This window comes from Megalops cyprinoides, chromosome 5 (assembly GCF_013368585.1).
Source record: "Megalops cyprinoides isolate fMegCyp1 chromosome 5, fMegCyp1.pri, whole genome shotgun sequence".
NCBI classification, from domain to species: Eukaryota; Metazoa; Chordata; class Actinopteri; order Elopiformes; family Megalopidae; genus Megalops; species Megalops cyprinoides.
In genome coordinates this window covers 25462081-25481228 of record NC_050587.1, presented here as the reverse complement: position 1 = coordinate 25481228, position 19148 = coordinate 25462081, and the positions used below count along the sequence as shown (strand labels likewise).

Below are 19148 nucleotides of genomic sequence, written 5' to 3'. Positions count from 1 at the left end.
ATGGGCATACCTGATTTGATGGTGGTTTATCAATTGACTCCAGCACCATTACAAATAACTCAATGTGAAGGACTCAAAGGCTCTGTTGTTTTTCTCGAGTAGCTGAATATTCAGCTGTTGTCATGGAGATAGACTGGCATTTACGGAACATGGTTTTGATTACAAAAACAGGGCATGGAAGCTGCTGAGGATTTGAATCATTTGGCAGAAAGTCAGAGGCTGCTATTATTTTCAGAGATGCAAACTGTCTAAAATTGCAAGAGTATAATTTACACCTGTATGGTTGTTCATTCAATATGTCACACAAGATGGATTATTCTTCCACCGCACCGGCGTTCATTGATGTGAAATGAAATTTTCTGCAGTCAGTAATGTTGCGTAATGCTATTAGTCCTGGCAGATTACATGCGGGCCGAATAATATCTGGGTTTGGGGAAATACTACCACAAGGGAGAGAATCATCTCATCTTCAGGGCAAGACAGAGGAGAAAAGGAATTCATTCAGAACAATTGAGGGCTGAAACAGCTTACCCCTTATGTTGCCAATAGATTGAAGGTATGGCCCAAAATGTCCGAAGTAACATTGCACCCCCCGATATTTTATGATGTTTAGAGCATTTTAGGCTTTGGGGCGATGAGTACAGCCATTAATGCATTCTCTCTTTAGGACCTTTATATAGAGGTGTAATTTTTTCAGACATTCTAGACATCCTCTGATTTGTCATCGCTACTGAAGGGGGAGTGAGGCTTCATGAACCCCATAGTGGGTGCAGCTGGCATGTGTACTTGACACGTATGAAACACCCAGAGCAAAATGCAGTGATTGGTTCAGCTCAGTGAGTCACTGACAGCGTGATGGTTCCACTAATTCTGGGGTTTGTAAAGTCTTACTGACTGGTCCTTACCCCTCTGGCTCCCCCTGCAGGCGGTATACTCCCATGAGAAGTTAAAGATGGAAGGCACCATCTCCCAGCAGACCAAACTCATTGACTTCCTCCAGGCCAAGGTGGACCAGCCCTCGAAAAAGAAGAAGGTGAGAAGAAATTAGCTTCCCAGAATGCAGGGCTTTCACTAAAGCTGTTCTGTCAGGTTGACCAGTCATGTATGCATGTAGTCTGTCCTCTCCCTGTTCTAATGAGTTAAGTGGGGCTCCCGGTGATTTGTGTTCAAGTAGCTCCATGTATGTTTGGTGCAGCTGGCTGTGAAATTCTGAATTTTTTTGTATTGTAGGGAATTTTTGGGCGTCGACGAGAGGACCTGGCAGGTGGGGTCGCAGGTGCGGCTGGAGGCGGACCCCCGAGTGGGGGTATGGGCAGTCCAGGGGGCACCCCCACCCAGGTGCCCATGCAGTACAACGACATGAAGATGGCGCTGGACAAGGAGCGGGCGCGCTGCTCCGAGCTGGAGGAGGCCCTTCAGAAAATGCGCATCGAGCTGCGTTCTCTGAGGGGGGATGGTGAGTGGAGGAGGCGGCAGAGCTAACCAAGGAGAGTGGGTGAAGTGTCTCGTGGGAGGAGGGAGTACACTGTACGGTTGAAGAAACATTTTGCCATGATTCAGTTGTCAAATGACCATTTTTCAGGATTGTTGTGAAATTGGAGTCAATTTGATAAGGTCAGTAATGTCTAATTAATGGCCCCTACATCCTCCAGATAATAGTACGATGTGCCAGTTAAGTCTAACGTTTGTAATCCCTCGTGAAGTGTAAATGGTGCTACTAAGAGATTTCTGAGCAGCCACCGTCACTACCCAATACAAACTTGACAGTGATCAAACAGTGGCAAAGAAGCTGACTGCTGCAGTGTGATCCATGCGGTCCCAAGAAAATGCGCAGAGTCTAGCTGAGTGGTGGCAGGAGCCTAGCTGTCTATTTGATATCTCCTTTGACAGCTACCTTGACAGAGGAAAGAAAGGCCACTGCTGGAGATGAATAGTGCTGGTGCTTCAGCAACCTGGCCAATAAACGCTATGCAGAGAGCTGGCTAAAAGCTAACAATAACAATGACATTCCAGAGCCAGAAAGGCCCTAGCCAGAAAGGATAGGATAGCAATTAAAATATGTATGCAAAGTATGTAATATATAATACAAATGTATATCCAAGTATGCAAATCTATCTGTACACATATTTTTTGGGGTGAGAGTGCATGTGTGAAGGAGAATATGGTTGCGGTTTCATACTAAGTGTGACAAAATACAACAGCTATTTGAAATAGGATCACAGGTAGCCTATCATTGCAACCCACCTGATCCTTTCTGTTGAGTTTTGTCAAGGGAATTGCTGACTTACTTATTGCTCTTTTCTGGAGAATGGACAGTCCAGATTGTCCATGCTTTCCAAACCACTGATGGGTCCAAACGTTTTTGCTGTATCTTTTTTGGCTTCTCAGTGTAAAGTAATTCCATAATTATGATGAAAGCCTCTTGCTAGTCATGAAATCACATTAACGATCACAAGCAGTGAAATTATGTATGTCGGCATTTTGTCACACATTATGCGGGGGCCTGCGAAATGAAGATTTTAGTAGTTGTGCAGTGTATTCCGAGCCGTAGGTCAACAATCCTTCTCTGTGGGGTACAGCAGCTGGACCACACCTGGGAAACAAACCTATAAACCTGTAGTCACAGGCCCAGCCCCTCCACCGCTGTGTCACACCACCACCCATTCCCCAGGACTGACTGCAGGACAGATCGCTGAATACCTCCTGAGCTTGAGAGTGCTTTTCGTGGACCTGTGACCTCTCTATCTGTCCCTCTTCAGGGGTGCACTTCAAAGCCCCAGAGCACAGTGGGCCGTCCACCCCAGCCCTGGCCCGCTCGCAGGCCCTCATGTCCTCCATAAAGTCCCCAGAGCGCCAGTCCAGCCCCAGCAGCCTGCTGGCGCCCTCCAACTCCGCCCGCAGGAAAGAAACGGCCACGCCCGAGGGTGAGTGAGGGGGGCGTGGCTCCCAGTGCATCATGGGCTAGCAGCCGTGGTGGGGGCCTTCAGTGGCTTCAAGATATTTAAAAAGTAGCACAGCGGTGTCAACAAAAGGAGGTCTGTGGCCTTTCAGTAGTGAGCTTATAACGCTGGTGGTTTTTTTCACATGACTATGCAATTTGATTTGTCCCAACTGTCCATATCTTCAGTTCAGCTGTGGGGACAAACACAGTGGTTGTTTATAGGCCAGTAATCCCATGAACAAGTCTCTGGCTGCTGGTTCTCCCTCTTTCAGAGTACAAGTGCTCTCTGATATAGTATCCTCCTGTTGACTCTATTCACCCCGCTAACTAATGGCCTTCTAGCTGCTAGCTCCCACCCTACCCCATAGGTCCCTAGAGGCATGTCATTCTGCAGACTGACTGAAACGGTGCTGTAACAGAAGGCTCGGATTTAAAGTAGAAAGTTTTGGTTTTTACCTGCCCCTATACCCCAAACGGCCATCCCTTGTGAACACTCTGCTACACTGTCTCACTGTGCATTTACCCCTCAGAGTGTCTCTCGTCTGTTAACGCTATCGTTGGCTTGACTGTGCTCTTGTGGTCTCTGTCCACACTACTCTTCTCTTCTCACTGTAATGAGAAAACTACACGGATGGCTTTCTTCTGCACATCCCTCTATTTCTCCCTCCCTCTCCCTCTCTCTTGTGCCTTAGTGCTCTTTATCTCTCTCTTTTTTACTCCCTGCAGAGAAAAGGAGGGTCACTTTTGAAAGTAAGTTTTTTTTTTTTTTTTTTTTTTTTTTTTTTTTTTCTCTGCCCCACCAAAGCTATGCCCCACCTTATCACACCCCAGCTACCACAGGCCATGGTTTTCGTTTCCCCTCCTCTCCCTCTTAAAACAATTAGCCATGTTCATAATGTTCTAGATTAAAACAGCTCATTGGGTGCTAAATGGGATGGTATCTGCATTAGTGAATCTTCAACCATGTAAATACACTGGTCAGTGCACACTAATTGACACCCAAATCAATGCCAAAGCAGCATGTCCAGATCATTTCTGAGCCCTAATGCTTGAAGATATCTGACTGGCTCATGGTCTGTGCTGGCTAGCAACTTTCTAACTTGGCAAATGGGGTTTGACCTCTTGATAATGTAATAAAAATTTCACTCAGTTTTGAACTGCTTAATAGAAGCAAGCTTTAGGGCCATGGTGATCTCATGAGCTTGACATCAGATAAATTTGGAAATACAGAAATAGAAAAATGGGTTTTTTATATTTAATACTTGAAGATGGCTCTTATGTGCTGAATCTCCCTTTCTGTATGAGGTTGAGGAAATGGGAAGCTATTACACCCCAATCATTTACCTGCCTCACATACACTCACCTACGCCACTCACCTGTGCTTCCATCAGGGCCCCATGACAGCCTGGCCTCCAGCCTCATATATACTGTTCATGAAGGTTTTTGTTCTTTTTGTTTTACTGAAGGGTGTTCTTGTGTTTAAAGGGCCGTTGGATCCCAGCGAACGGACACAGTTCCTGCTTGATGCTTCTGTGCATGAGTTACATTTTTCCCCCTCGAGTCCCCGTTCCAAACTGCTCCTCAGTGAGGGAGGAAAGACCGTTCCGTTTACATGTCTCTGTGCAATGCTGTTCCTTTATGCCTGTTCGTCTGCTTGTGCTGTGCCTGTTGAAAATGCAGCCTTGTGTTCAGTTTGGTGCCTTTTTGTCTTGAGTTTGTGTGCTTGCTTGTTTGTTTGTTTTGGGTCACTCTCTGCAGTCAAGGGCACGGCATAAATGCAGACAAAAATGCCATGTCTTGGCCACAGTCATTTCTTGTTGAAAGTAATGATGAAAATTAACCTGGTATGAATCATGTGTGCCTTGCAGATCTTTAGAAATTTGATTCATATTCCTTCAAAGAATAAAGGGAGTGAAGTCAGGTATTCTCATAAGGCACATATCCCCTGCTGAATTCATTATACATTTTTAAAAAAGCTTTGAACTTATGCATGTATATGAATACATACATGTATGATGTATGAGTATATGTAGGTCTGTATTATCATATAAAATCATATTTTCTTACACAGGAAGAGAGTGCCATTAGGAATGCTAACAGAAGGTTATCCTGATTGGAATGCTTTTAATATAATACTGTATCACAATTAAAAATGTAACATCTGACCTTACACAGTTCTGAAATAATTATAGTACTCTGAGAGCTAAATGAAGGTCATAGATCCTAGTAAGTTTATTACTCCCTAAGCTAACTTGTATACCTGTATACTTTGATAGAGGTCCTTCAGTTATTGCCATCAGCTGTATTAATTAACTATAATTACAGTGTGCCAAGCTCAAGCTGTAGGTTGTAATACATTCCAGTACAGAGACCACCTGGGAGTACAATAAAACTGTGTCTGCCTTTGGGGGTGGAGTCGATGTGTAAGTGGGCGTTGCTGTGAGTAATTCCACCTGGAGTTCCTGTCCTCATTGGCTGTGTGAGCTGTGTGGGTGTGGCCTGGCATGACGCAGTTCTCTCTTCTCTCTCTGTATGCAGAGTACGCACGGCGTGCGAAGGAGAGGACCCACCACAGCAGTCCACACCGCTTTACCGTGGGGCTCAACATGAGAGCCGCCAAGTGCGCTGTGTGCCTGGATACAGTGCACTTTGGCAGGCAGGCTGCCACCTGTCCAGGTACCTAACAATCCCCCCTTTAAGGTTTTAAGGCTGAATTCAATTTTCCTCCTGTGTCAAGTGGCATTCTTTCCCTCCTGCATTAGAATGGCAGCAACTCCATAAATAGTCATATAGGTATGTATTTTTAGTGTAAATGCCTCTTCAGTAATGGGAAAAAGTAGCTAATCTATTTCCTTTTTCATATTTCCTGAAATATATCGGTATGAAATATATAGGTTTGAAGTGTGTCAGTCCTGTATGTGCTAAGTCAAATGGTATTTACTAATTGGGGTCTTTAATGTGGCATATTTTTCACATTGCATTTTATTATGTCTGTCAATTGGATAAGCTGGGAAACATGGGCAAGAAAAAATTAGAGCTGTACTCAATCTATGCTTTTTTGTATGTACCATAGCTATCTATCTTGCTTTGATTTCTATTCAATAGCAGGTCAGACTATAAATAATGGATACTCTCTTCTGTTCTGTTCTGTTCCATTCCGTTCTGTTCTAGAATGTCACGCTCTCTGCCACCCAAAGTGCTCCCCCTGCCTCCCGGCCACGTGTGGTCTGCCTGCTGAATACGCCCTTTCTGAGGGCCCATCTCGTGACAAGGCCAATGGCACCGCCCCGCAGACCAAAGAGGCCAGCGGGCACGTGAGGCTGGAGGGTTGGATGAAGCAACCCAGGTGGGCCAGGGGTAGGGGGGAAGGGAGAGCGTCTGGCGGGTGTGTCACTGTCTCCTTATCTTTAGACTTTACCAGCATCGTCAGTCCTCTTCAAAGAGCAAGATCTGCAAGGTCTTCTTTATAATGATACAATGCAGATGACTCCTGTTATCCTTTGGTGGTGGCAGTGGTGTGTGTGTGTGTGTGTGTGTGTGTGTGTGTGTGTGTGTGTGTGTGTGTGTGGGGGGTTTGGGGGATGGGGTGTGTCTGTAGTCTGTGAGCCACAGTCCTGTGCTTCTCACATGTGTGGCATGTCATGTGACTGTTACACAATACAGCAGCACACAGTAATTAATTAATTACTTAATTTTTAAATCAATAAATTAATCATTACTAAGACATATAAATAATAAATACATGCTAATAATTCCTCTTCAGGAACGGGAAGCGAGGCCAGCAGGGTTGGGAGAGGAAGTATGTGGTTCTGGACGGGACCAAGATGTCCATCTACGAGACGGAACCCAGAGAAGGTTCAGACATTCTGTACCCTGTTATAAACCCAGTTTGCTTTTTACTGAAGGGGCTGACAAGTGTTTCAGTATCATCACATCTCAGGTGTTCTGATGCATTTTATTCCAAGCGTCTGCGCAGCTGCCAGGGCCTGAGTGTGACAGCAGTATGACACCGCTATTTTTCTCACTGATTTTTTCAGACACGGTGAAGCCGCAGGAGGAGTTTGAGCTCTGTCTGCCAGACGGGGATGTGACCGTCCATGGAGCAGTCGGAGCATCGGAACTGATCAACACGGCCAAGTCAGGTGGGCCCCTTAGTTCCCACGTCTTTCCCCCAGTCCATCTTTGTACAGTCGTTTAAAGTAAGAACATATTATAATGTAAATACGTACATTAATATATTAATGGTTGTAAAGCTTTATGCAGAAGCAGTTTTTTCCCCACTGTATGATGGTTTGATGAGTCAATGAAGTCCATGTACCATGAGTGGCCTATGAATCTGAGTGGCCTATGAATCTGAGTGGTCTGAATGTGTGTGTCTGTGTGTCTGTGTGTGTGTGTGTGTGTGTGTGTGTGTGTGTGTGTGTGTGTGTGTGTGTGTGTGTGTGTGTGTGCGCGCGCGTATGTGTGTGTATGTGTGTGTGGGGTTTCTGTCCTGGCTGCAGACATCCCCTATGTGCTGAAGCTGGAGTCGCACTCTCACACCGCCTGCTGGCCGGGGCAGTCCCTGTACTTCATGGCGCCGAGCTTCCCGGACAAACAGCGCTGGGTGGCTGTGCTGGAGTCAGTGGTGGCCGGGGGGCGGGGCTCCCGAGAGAAGGCAGAGGCTGACGCCGTGAGTGGACCGCTTAAAGACCGCTCCAACTGTGGGGACGGATCCTGAGAGCTTAGGGTGACCTTGAAAAACTTGATAACCCACATTTCCTGCTTTGTGAGGGGTGTTTTTTTTTTTTTACTTTTTAATTAATTTAACTTTAGACAATTAGACAATTGTTAGACTCATTTTCACTGCTCTGACTTGAAAGACCAAATGAAACATCCTATGCTTTTGATGTTCAGTTTTATGTTGGTTATCAAGTCTTTTCCAAGATGCCTATCATTTTCTGTGGTCAAACTGGCAGTGTTTGGTTGGGTTGCATGAGCTTCTCACTTTTCTTTAAGATGTAAACTCAACATCTGTAAATTTCTTCCCTCAGACTTGGCCTCTCAGGTGGCACACAAACTGGACACATGCTGTATAATGCCTAAAATTACATAAAAATTACATAAAAGAGAATCTAAAATTTTATTTTTCATACATAGCAATATTTTGACATGGAGTAAATGGTATATTGCTTTAATTCTGTTTAATATTAATATATCAGTAGTATAGATAGAGCATACAAGTATTTACGGTTACAGAGTTGTCTTTCTTTTGTGTTCCTTTTTTAACACAATATAATATCTCATGACTTTGGCCCTTTATCAATTCCCATTTTAGATCTGGAGGGTTTTACTGAACAGCTGATTTTCTTTAGCAAACCAGGACCCCAGTCCTCTGTGCTGGCTGTGTATCTGTAGCATCCTGTGCTAACTTATGGAAGAGGGAGAGGTGGCAAATGTGTGTCCTAACTGACAGCTGTGTGTCTCTCTCTCTGTTGGTAATAGTGTCTCTCTTTCTCTCCCTTTCTGTCTCTGCTCTGTGCTTCTTCATGGTGTCTCACTGGTTCTTCACTGGGCCTGTTTATTTTGGTGTTGATTTTACCCCCCCCCCCCTCCCCAACCTCCCACCGTCCCCCTGGTTGGGTTTTGCTGTGCTCATACTGTAGGCTGGGGTTTCCAAAAGACAGAAGACTCTGTCCCCTCTGGTTCAGGTAAAGAGCTGCACGAGGCTGTCCGCTTGGCCCCTCTTTCCTCCACCTCCTCGCTACGGCAAACGCAAACACACACACACTAACTGTATGTGCACCCACACGCATAGAGGCAAACACCCACACACGCAGGTTCACAGTGCACATATACGCATACACACATGCTCAAACTGCACGCATGCTCAAGCTCACTGTGCACACACGCATACACAGACAGGCTCACAGGGTGTACATACGTGCACACACTCACAGTACGCACACACGCATACAATCACACACACATTGACGCTCCAGTGCATGCATCTGAGGCAGCGCAGTGTCGCAGCCACGTCCCGGTCACATCCCAGTCACACGCATGTGCCCCCATGTCATCCACCCCGCTCCCCCCCCATGCACCCGCTCCACAACCCTCCCAGCGGCCGCGGCGAGCCCATGACTCCGCCCCTCACCTCGCGCGTCTCCAGGGTTACCTCACCTCGCCCTGTTGCAGCTCTTGTGGATGTGGACCTCGTTGTCGTGGATGTTAAATGTTGGTGTTGATGTGGTTGTCATTGATGTTGATGTGTTGAAATTCCGGTACAGTTGCCAGGGCGGAGGGAGCGCCATGGAGATCTGGCCCTTGGGGAGCAGGGATGCGATTCATTACACACTCGAATATTCCATGGGTCCCAAGATCGAATATTCAAATAATCTAAAGCCACAAGTTTAGTTCTCAAAGCTCTGCATGAACCACTGCATAATGACTCACTGCAGAGAGATCTGCATTCACTCATGCTATCAGGCAGTAAATGAATAATGGCAATTAATTATCTGCAATTTCATGCAGGAACTCTTAGGCTCATCTTCATGAATATTGATGAGAAAAGAATATTGTATTTTTCACTATGGGTTAGTTACCAAGCATTTGAACACTCACTCCAGTAACTGACAAGTGATTTCATAATAGAATATTTGAATAATCGAGTAATGGAATATTCAGTCCCATCTCTAATAGACAGGAGGTTTCAGTGCTGTCAGGACGAATTCCTGTCAGTTCTGACCAGGCTGACCCCTTTCAGGACTATGTCTTTCTGTCGGGAGAGAAACTCTTCTTGATGGGTGGTGCTGCAGCAATTTGGATGAGGAAACTTCATCGAAGCTACGACAGCTCTATCCCACTCTGGATTCAAACCTGCAGCTCTTGTAATCAGGAATCCCATTTGCGTAACCCCCCTACTCCACATGGCTGCCCACCAAAAGGGGAAGGAGATTAGGAAAGAGGAGTGACTTGTGTCTGTATCTGTCCCAAATCAAAGTCATGTGGCCTTTCTTACAGAAACTGCTGGGAAACTCGCTGCTGAAGCTGGAAGGGGATGACCGGCTGGACATCAACTGCACCCTGCCTCTCACCGACCAGGTAAACCACACCTGAACCTCACTGACAAGTAAACTACACATCAGGTATTCCGCACACCTTATAAACCACACCCTGCCCCTATTATGTACTCATGGACCAGGGGAACCACACACCTCATTACTCACACACCAGGTGTGCTGCATAGATACAGAGCTATTAAAGGGAACTTCCAATTGAAAGCAAGTAAGCAAAGTAAAGTATATGAAGTCAGGTGTCCTTTTTTGACAAGAATGATTATTTGATAGTAATACTGTGGTATGGGGTATGTAAAGAAAGAAGTTAACCCCCCTCAATTTCTCTTTCTTCTTCCCCCTTTCTCTCCATCCTTTCCTCCTTTTTCTCCCACCCTCCCTCTCTTTCTCCCCCTCTCTTTCCCCTCTTTCTCTCCACCCCTCCCTGTCTGCTTCCTCTCTCCCCATCTCTTTTCTCTCTCTGTCTGTCTCAGATAGTTCTGGTGGGCTCAGAGGAGGGCCTGTATGCGCTGAATGTGATAAAGAACTCCCTGATCCACCTGCCAGGACTCCGCTCCGTCTTCCAGATCCATATTCTGAAGGAACACGACAGCCTGCTTATGATCACAGGTCAGCATTACCATGTTTTTGCCTTTTGACGCCAAATCCAAAACGCACAAATGGCTGAAGACAATTTCCCTTTGAGTCTTGCTGTCCACTACACTTTATCAATTTATTCTAGTTTATTATTTAGAAAGTCAGCTATTGTGATATGTCAGCTGTTCTGACCCTCTGACCCTGTATTTTTTGTGTGTGTGCGTGCGTGCGTGCGTGCATGCATGTGTGTGTGCGTGCCCATGTTGACTTCCAGGGCCAGAGAGAGCACTGTGTATGCTTGAGATTAAGAAAGTGAAGCAGTGTCTGTCCCAGGCCCACCTCCCTGCACAGTCCGAGCTCTGTCCCTACATCTTCGAGACAGTCAAAGGCTGCCATCTCTTCGCCGCCGGAAAGGTTGGGCACCATGGCACTAACAAAGTCTTTTTCCCTAACATCTAATCAATCTTCCATCAATATAGAGCTTATGACTCCAAATGTAGACACTAAAGGAATTTTATGCACTGCTGAGAAAGTGTCATCTGAGTCTATTCAATTTATTGTTTCATTTAGAAAATTTCATATCCACTGGCAAAAAGGTTCGGTCGGCTTTCATTCTGTGTGGTATTTCATCACGTGTCATGTGGGGGAACCTGCTTGTGATGCTTATGAAAAGATGCTCACCGGTTCTCCGGCCTTGCCTCCCGCCTCCACAGATCGAGGGCGCCGCCTGCATCTGCGCTGCGCTGCCCAATAAGATCATCATCCTGCGTTACAATGACAGCCTCAACAAGTTCTGCATCAGAAAGGTGAGCGTGCAGCTCCTGCCCAGCGCTGACCAAGAACATGATAACATATACGTTCATATTCATTCAGTTTTAGTGTCATAGTACACTTTGTGGTCATTTCTTCCTACGGAGTACAAAACCGAAAATGTGATAGCTACTCCTTTACATACCAAATCTTCTACCAAAAAGAAACTTTGAATGAGTCATCTTGTTTTTCCAGGACACCCCTGACATCAGCACCGCTGTATTACTGAGAAACCTAACTGGACACATTTTTGTGGTTGTTTATTTCTCTGGCCAGCAGAACCTCCTATGATATGACTCTTATGATATGACTCTGACTAATGCAGGCCCATTACTTTCCAAAAGACCCCTCACTCTCATGATGTGTTTGCCCTTTTGCTCCACCTTACAAGCTTATAAATCCATCCCTCCTAATGATCCTGTTGCTCCTCTCCTCCGTCAGGAGATTGAGACGTCAGAGCCCTGCAGCTGCATCCATTTCACAGGGTACAGCATCATCATCGGCACCAACAAGTTCTACGAGATCGAGATGAAGCAGTACATCCTGGAGGGTACGAGACGAGGCGTGTGAGCACGCGTGACACTGTAGCGCGCGACGTGCTAATCCCACTGATGGAAAAAAACAGACTTAACAATATCAGCAGTTGAACCTGTAACGATGAAACACTTGGTGGCTGACTGATTAGCAGTGACCAGTGAAACGCAGCACATTTCACCCGAAAGCCTGAAGCCAGTTAGTTTTGCCTGATTGGGTTCTTGTCAGTGGCAGATTCATGAGAGGGCGTTTTCTCTTGTGGGTTTGTAAACCCTCACACTGTTGGGAGTCCCTGAGTGGGTTTTACTGCAGCTGTGAAATGTATCCCCAAAAACACCTGGTGTCAGAAAGAGACAGACACAGAGAAAGTTCTTTTCTGTGCAGACATCACACTGCTACAATGCAGGTCCACTTTATTGGCTGTTTTGTTGTTACTGTCCCTGTGAAACCTTGTAGATGTACGCATAGTTTGTCATTGGTGTGTATCAGTTTGTCCCAAAGATATGGATATGTATTTCTTTCTGGGAGAGTGGAGGTTCTGTGAACCCCAGTTCTGTCAATCACTGACTAAAACAATCAAAAGACGCTGCTCTCTGTAACAAAAATGTATGGTTGTTTCAGATCATTGCATCGTCAATAGTACATTATGGCGCAACCCACTTTGGAGTTTATATAATGGTCTCATCATTAAATGTTTAATTTGTGAGCTAAGCGCCACTTCTGACCCAGAATGAAAGGGTGGGGGTGGAGTTGGGGAGGGGGCAGGATGACATGACCCGCTTGGGGTGGAGTTTTCACAGTCTGTCCCTGTCTCCTCTCTGATCCGTCAGAGTTCCTGGACAAAAACGACGTGACGCTAGCATCCGCGGTGTTCGCTGCGGCGACACACAGCTTCCCCATCTCCATCATGCAGGTGAACAGCGCCCCCCAGAGGGATGAGTACCTGCTCTGCTTCCACGGTCAGCCCCGCCCCTCTATCCTGACCTTCTGCAGCATTTACAGCGTGCAGTGTGTGTGTGTGTGTGTGTGTGTGTGTGTGTGTGTGTGTGTGTGTGTGTGTGTGTGTGTGTGTGTGTACGTACAAGGGAGCATGTGTTTAGTGTGTGGAGGAGCATGCGTGTGTGTGTGTGTGTGTGTGTGTGTTTGTGTGCATGCGTGCGTGAATGAGAGTGTGTGTGTGTGTGTGTGTGTGTGTGTGTGTGTGCGCATCTTTGTGTGCGTGAATGTGTGTTTTGGGGTGGGTGTCGGTCTCACTCTTGGGGAGGGACATGTAGCTCCATGTGGCAGTGTGCCATATAACCTGAGGGACAGTGAGTGAGCAGCTTACAGTAAAAAACAGGCATAGAAATTAGCTGCTATTGTTATCATCACCATTGTTTCTTTTTTCATTAGTAATACAATTATTATTATGCTACCATTACTGTTTGTCATGCTAGTAAAGCTCATTTGAGCTTGTGCGTTTGTGCTTGGGGCAGAGTTCGGCCTGTTTGTGGATGCGTATGGCCGCAGAAGCCGCAGCGAGGACATCAAATGGAGCCGGCTGCCTCTGTCGTTTGGTAAGTGACTGTGAACCCATTATTGAATTGGGATGTATCTCCTCCATGTTTTTTTTTTTCATCCCAGTGGATGTGCCTTTGTGTAGCCTGTGGTAAGATACTGTGAATGTGTGTGAGTGGGTATGTGTGCATGTATGTGTGTATTTGTGTTTGTGCGTGTGCATGTGTGTTGTAACAGTTCAGTAACAGTCCTTTCCTCTACCACAGCCTACAGGGAGCCTTACCTGTTTGTGACATATTTCAACTCCCTGGACGTCATTGAAATCCAGGGACATGGAGCTCTTGGGTAAGACTGACTGACTGACAGGGGGAGGGGTTCACAGACAGGGGGAGGGGCATATTTACTGACAGGAGGATGGAATATTGACAGACAGTAGGCGGGGCAGACTGTTATTTATGGAAGTTAAATGAGAGGGCTGTGAACGGTCGCCATGGCAATGCCCTAAGAGACTTAAATCAGCTCTGTGCATTCTTTTGCCTCTGGTTGCTATGGCAATGAGCAAAAATATGGCAGGCGAGCAAAGCTGCTGATTGCCAGTCTTGCTTCAGATCAGAAACGCTGGCTGTGCCTCCACTGTTCCACCGCATACATGTGTAGCCAGCCACAGCACGGATTGCGAGGGGAAGGTTGGGGCACCAAATTATAGGATCACACTGAAAACAGAAACCAGTTTGCTTATAAAATGAGAGGCCTTGCATCACCTGAGTGCCATATCTGTCTCCTTCTCATCTCTTATCTGCGCTCCCTCCAGACCCCCTGCCCACGTTCATCTGGATATTCCCAACCCACGCTACCTGGGCCCGGCCATCTCCTCAGGGGCAGTGTACCTGGCCTCGTCCTATCAGAACAAGCTGAGGGTGATCTGCTGCAAGGGTAACCTGGCCCGAGAGACTGGGGAACTGCAGAGGACTGCCTCCAGCAGGAGGTAAGTGCCCCCTGCTGGCCTACTGACCGGGAATTGCATTTTCTGTCTGTCCCTCTCCTCTTCTCTTGCAAGTAACTTATTTCAAATGCTCACCCTCTCTAGCTCTTGCTCCCTCTATCACTTACTCTCTCTTTATCGAGCTCCCCCTCTCCACCTCTCACTAGGTCTCTCTGTTCTCATCTGTCTCCCTCTCCCTCTTTCCCTTTCTCTGGAGATGTCAAACATCTCTTAAGTTGTGGGGTGTGTGTGGTTGTGGTCAGTGTTGTGTGGTCACTGTAGGGCATGGTCACAGCAGAAACGGTGCTGGGGTGATGTGAAACGGCAGTGTGGTACAGTAGGACTCACTGCCTCACACTTTTACGGTCAGCATGGTTGGACCATGCTTTCACTCAGAGTGGGGTTTTCACCGGTGTGTGCCAGGTGAGGTTCAGCCTTTAAATAGAAATAGAGTTTTAGAGGCTCAGAGTCAAGACTTAGAGCAGTGTTTCTCAACCCTCTCATGGAACACAGCTGATTCAAATGATCAGTTTGTTATTAAGCAGCTTTAGGAGTTCATAACGAGTTGATCATTTGAATCAGCTGTGCTGGAGCAGGGAGAGATCTAAAACATGCAGGGCAGGGGGTACTCCAGGAGAGGGCCGAGAAACACTGACTTAGAGTCTTGGAGGATTAACAGAGTGATTTGTTCTTTGCAGGAAGAGGAAGAGCGTATTTTTCATTTGTCATAAACCCTGCTGAGGTGTTGTGGGGGGCGAGTGAGTGAGTGAAGTCAAACATTTTCACCTCAGTATTTTAAATAGCTTGTTTTAAAATTTGTGTCTTGTGTAATAATAAATTCTTTGAATAAAGTCATTTTAAATCTTACACTCTCTGACTCATCTTTAGCAAATGGCAAGCGATCATGGCTCATCAGCACCACCTTCTGTTTGGTACAGGGCATCAAGAGCACTGTTGTTGCCTCTCTATACTAATACTAGATTATCATCCAGTACTGTATGGTTTATTTAAGGAGTACCAATGAGGATTTCTATGGAAGATAAATGCATGGAGGGATGTACCCAGGAAAAATTAATCAGATCACACCTCTGTTTTGTTCAGCTTTGTTACCTGTTCAGTCTCTGCATTTAATGTTTGGTCCATGTCATCTGTGAGAAACATTTCTTACCCCTGTGCCACAATAGTATTGGTTTGGGCTTTCCCCTGTACTGGAGAATTACCAATACAGGTTTTCACCTGTGCCAGAGTATTAGTGATACACGCTCAGGCTGACCCCTGTACTTGAGTATCAGTGGTATTGGCATATACCTGTGCCAGAGCTGTGGTGACCATGTTGCAAACTGCCAGCTGCTTTGAGTACATTTTGTGACCATCAATGGGCAGATGCGTTGCTTATTACTGATGGTGATGATTGAGGGTAAGTGTGTATTTTAAGAAGCATTTATTTAAGCAGTAATTGAGTCCCATAAGAACATATAAAGATTAATTCCACATGGATTTCAGCATTTGTACCATACCCATAATTTTCCCTCTCAGATCTGATAAATTCCTGACGCCTTTGAATCATCTGTATTTTACAGAAATTTCTTCTAGGGTGGATGTTTAGGACATTTTCAAGACCAAGGGTATCCAAAGAGAAGATGAAAAATTTTATTGACATGTATTTGACAATAAAATCACTAATATAATGGCATGATGAAGTAGACATACTAGCCGTTTCTGCACTGTGATTATCTGTGAAATATTCCAAATTTTGCAAGTTTTTATGTTAATTCTAATCAATTTCTTTATCTTCCTTAACAGATGTGTTGACCTTGCAGAAATAGCACAAACTGCTGTTGTTATTGCAGTAGAAACAGAATAATCAAATTTCCTGCTGTATTTATTTGAACTTTTATCCATAGTCATAAGGAATCATTGTTGTGTGTTACCAGTTTCTGTTTTCCCCCTGTTTCTTTTCATAAGGAACACTGGTGATGGCGGAGTGAGGCTTCATGAACCAGTGGTGCTACGTTGTGTTAACAGTGACTTGCTGATTTGAGCCAATTTTAGTGATTTTACTGTGACAGTCTTTTGATTTGGTTCAAACAGGTCAGTGATCGACAGCATCTGGTAGCTCCACCAATTATGAGGCTCATGAAGCCATCACTTCCAAAACCAGTGCTCCATAGCGGGAAGTAGAGAAAACATAAGCTATATAGCCCCTGCCCCTGACCGCCTTCACCCTCATACCTGCTCTCCACAGCAGTCCCAATAAGCGGGGCCCCCCCACCTACACAGAGCACATTTCCAAGCGGCTGGCATCATCCAGTCCCGGGTCACAAGATGGGGGCCTGCACCGTGAGCCCAGCACCCCGCACCGTTACCGTGAGGGCCGCACTGAGTTCCGGCGGGACAAGTCACCCGCCCGTCCACTGGACCGGGACAAGTCCCCAGGCAGGGGGCTGGACAGCCGTCGTGAGAGGTCCCCTGGAAGGATGTTCGAGGACAGGCCCCGCCTCCACACAGGCTCTGTTCGCACGCCCCTCACACCTGTCAACAAGGTGAGGAGGGTGGGGCTATAAACAAAACTTGACTATATCTTCAGTATCTAAATGTTGCCTGAAGTAGTCCCCCTGGAGATCTTTTCACCTACTGTAGTCTGTCAGTAATGCACAGTCAACCTGTTGAGGTCTGCAGACATTGACATGAATTTGTATTAAATAAAACTGATTAATCAGAGTAACACCCCATCTAACGTGCAATAAAATAGCGTATCGTCACTAGTGGAGTGAAATATCCCAGCATGCCAAGGGGTGAAGGCTGCTCTGACCCTGTGTGTGTCTGTCTTTCTGCAGGTGTGGGATCAGTCTTCTGTCTGAGTGACACATCCATTGCATCGTCCAGTTGGAGTAGAGATATGACCTCATCCCTGCCCTTAAGCCCAACCACACTATACTCCTGTGTCCCTGCAAGACTTGCCCTAAATGCACGAGGCAGATCACAGATATTCTATTACAAGATATTCAGTTCTATCATTACTTCCATCCTCCATCTGGGAGGTACTGGTTGGGAAATGGAGGTTCCAGTGCTGTCTGTGTTACTGTGTTACAAGAATATTTGTAATGAGCCAGCAAACTAGAACACTTGCAGCTTCAGCAATGACGGAGACAAGAATGTTCAATGTGACATGCACTGAGCTGATTATCTGGTACACGTATGAAGAAATCTGTGGTCAGATTGACATGGGACCTCATTTTAGGAGCCTAGTGGAAGTGCCTGTATAAAAAAATACACTGCCTGTACAAAACATTACATTTTACTTTACTTTAGATTTTGTCATTTAGCAGACACTCTTATCCAGAGCAATTTATAAGGAAAGAGGACAAAGTTCATCTAATGAAGTTACATTAATGAGTTAACAACAGCTGTAGGGTTGGGTTGTTAGCTGATTGTAACAGAGTAACATCTAATGAGCTAATGAGTAGAAAGGACATCTATGGCTTCAGAGAGCAGCTGCCCCCAACCCCCATCTGCCATGACTGGCAGAGTGGCACGAGCATGCACACACTTCTTGAATGGCTCCTGAAGCGAGGGTCATGTGACAATCCACCTTGTTCCCTTTGATTATAGTCCTTCAGCATTATATAAGGACATAGCCACAGGCTACTTCAAAGCATTTGCCGTTATGATACGATTTTTGCTCCGTGTTCCTGGATTTCGGGGACACACATGCAAACATCTAATTGCTCTATCCCACGTGCACGTGTGTGTGTGTGTGTGTATTCATCAGGAAATCCCAGACCTGTCCTATCCCAGACCACAAGAGATGGCTTACGTTCAAAAGGAGAGAATCTTCATAGTGCTGCTTCGCCCAAATTCTGTAAATAGGCTTTACTCTGGTTTTTATAGACACTAAAGGGAGTATGAGGCTGGCAAAGCCGCGTCTATTTTTATTAAAAAATAAAGATAGTGTTTCTAATGTGTGATCTGAATGTTGTACCATTGAGAAGAGAATCAACCACCCAGAAACGCCGTGGATCCTTTTACCTCTCTGTCACAGTAGCGAACGCTGCTCCTTCATACGAGGCATCCTGTGTTCTACCTGGGCCACTTTTGCCAGTGATTAGGCTAATAGTGTTTGGTTTATACTGCTTTTCAGTGGATTCAACCATTAAGTTTTGCTACAAGCTTCAATGTATTGTACAAATAGTCTAAAATATTAATGTTTTTTTAAAGAGTAAGGGTGACGCACTGAGCAATGGCACTAGGTGAAAAAATAAAAAGGAAGTCAACTCAACAGCACCACCTGCAGCTTCCTGTATCCTTGCTGTTTCAGTACAAGATGTCCTGCTCACTGATGTTCCCCAGCCCTTGGGTTTTTTTGAATTTTCTGCAGTACCTTTGATAAAATCTCACTTCTGCAGCACCACGGTATTTATAGATTGACTTTATTTTGGAGTTAAAATGGTGACCACTTGTAAAAGGGCGCTGCCCTCGTATGAAGCATGTCTCATCTCACACTGCTTTATGCCCCCCATCAGCTGTGTGATGCAATCTCTTTCCTTTTTTAATTTATTCCTTTATTGTATTCACTATTTATATTGTGTGTTAAATAACTGACTTGAAAAACACATGGTGATGTCCAACAACTGCTAACAAGAGAATTACTGTAGCTTTCCTGGTAGATTTTTCTAAATGTTATATTAAACATGACTGAACTACTCCCAAGGTGTCAGTTGCCCTTATTGTTAGTGGCTGTTCTGTATCTTTC

At 45.6% G+C, this 19148-nt stretch overlaps 1 protein-coding gene across 1 annotated transcript in view; it reads left to right on the top strand.

Moving 5' to 3' along the window:
- LOC118777521 (citron Rho-interacting kinase-like) overlaps positions 1-19055 on the top strand; it is a 46481-nt gene extending 27426 nt beyond the window's left edge. The window contains exons 21-41 of the mRNA XM_036528539.1: positions 926-1033; positions 1231-1456; positions 2760-2924; positions 3668-3691; positions 5480-5617; positions 6113-6287; positions 6705-6796; positions 6979-7083; positions 7444-7613; positions 8587-8631; positions 9944-10024; positions 10470-10605; positions 10847-10986; positions 11286-11378; positions 11824-11932; positions 12747-12875; positions 13392-13472; positions 13680-13758; positions 14225-14398; positions 16641-16938; positions 17233-19055. Coding sequence (XP_036384432.1) covers positions 926-1033; positions 1231-1456; positions 2760-2924; positions 3668-3691; positions 5480-5617; positions 6113-6287; positions 6705-6796; positions 6979-7083; positions 7444-7613; positions 8587-8631; positions 9944-10024; positions 10470-10605; positions 10847-10986; positions 11286-11378; positions 11824-11932; positions 12747-12875; positions 13392-13472; positions 13680-13758; positions 14225-14398; positions 16641-16938; positions 17233-17256 — 2592 coding nt within the window. The 3' untranslated portion in view covers positions 17257-19055. The remainder of the gene's footprint in view (positions 1-925; positions 1034-1230; positions 1457-2759; positions 2925-3667; positions 3692-5479; positions 5618-6112; positions 6288-6704; positions 6797-6978; positions 7084-7443; positions 7614-8586; positions 8632-9943; positions 10025-10469; positions 10606-10846; positions 10987-11285; positions 11379-11823; positions 11933-12746; positions 12876-13391; positions 13473-13679; positions 13759-14224; positions 14399-16640; positions 16939-17232) is intronic.
- The last annotated feature ends 93 nt before the right edge of the window (positions 19056-19148 follow it).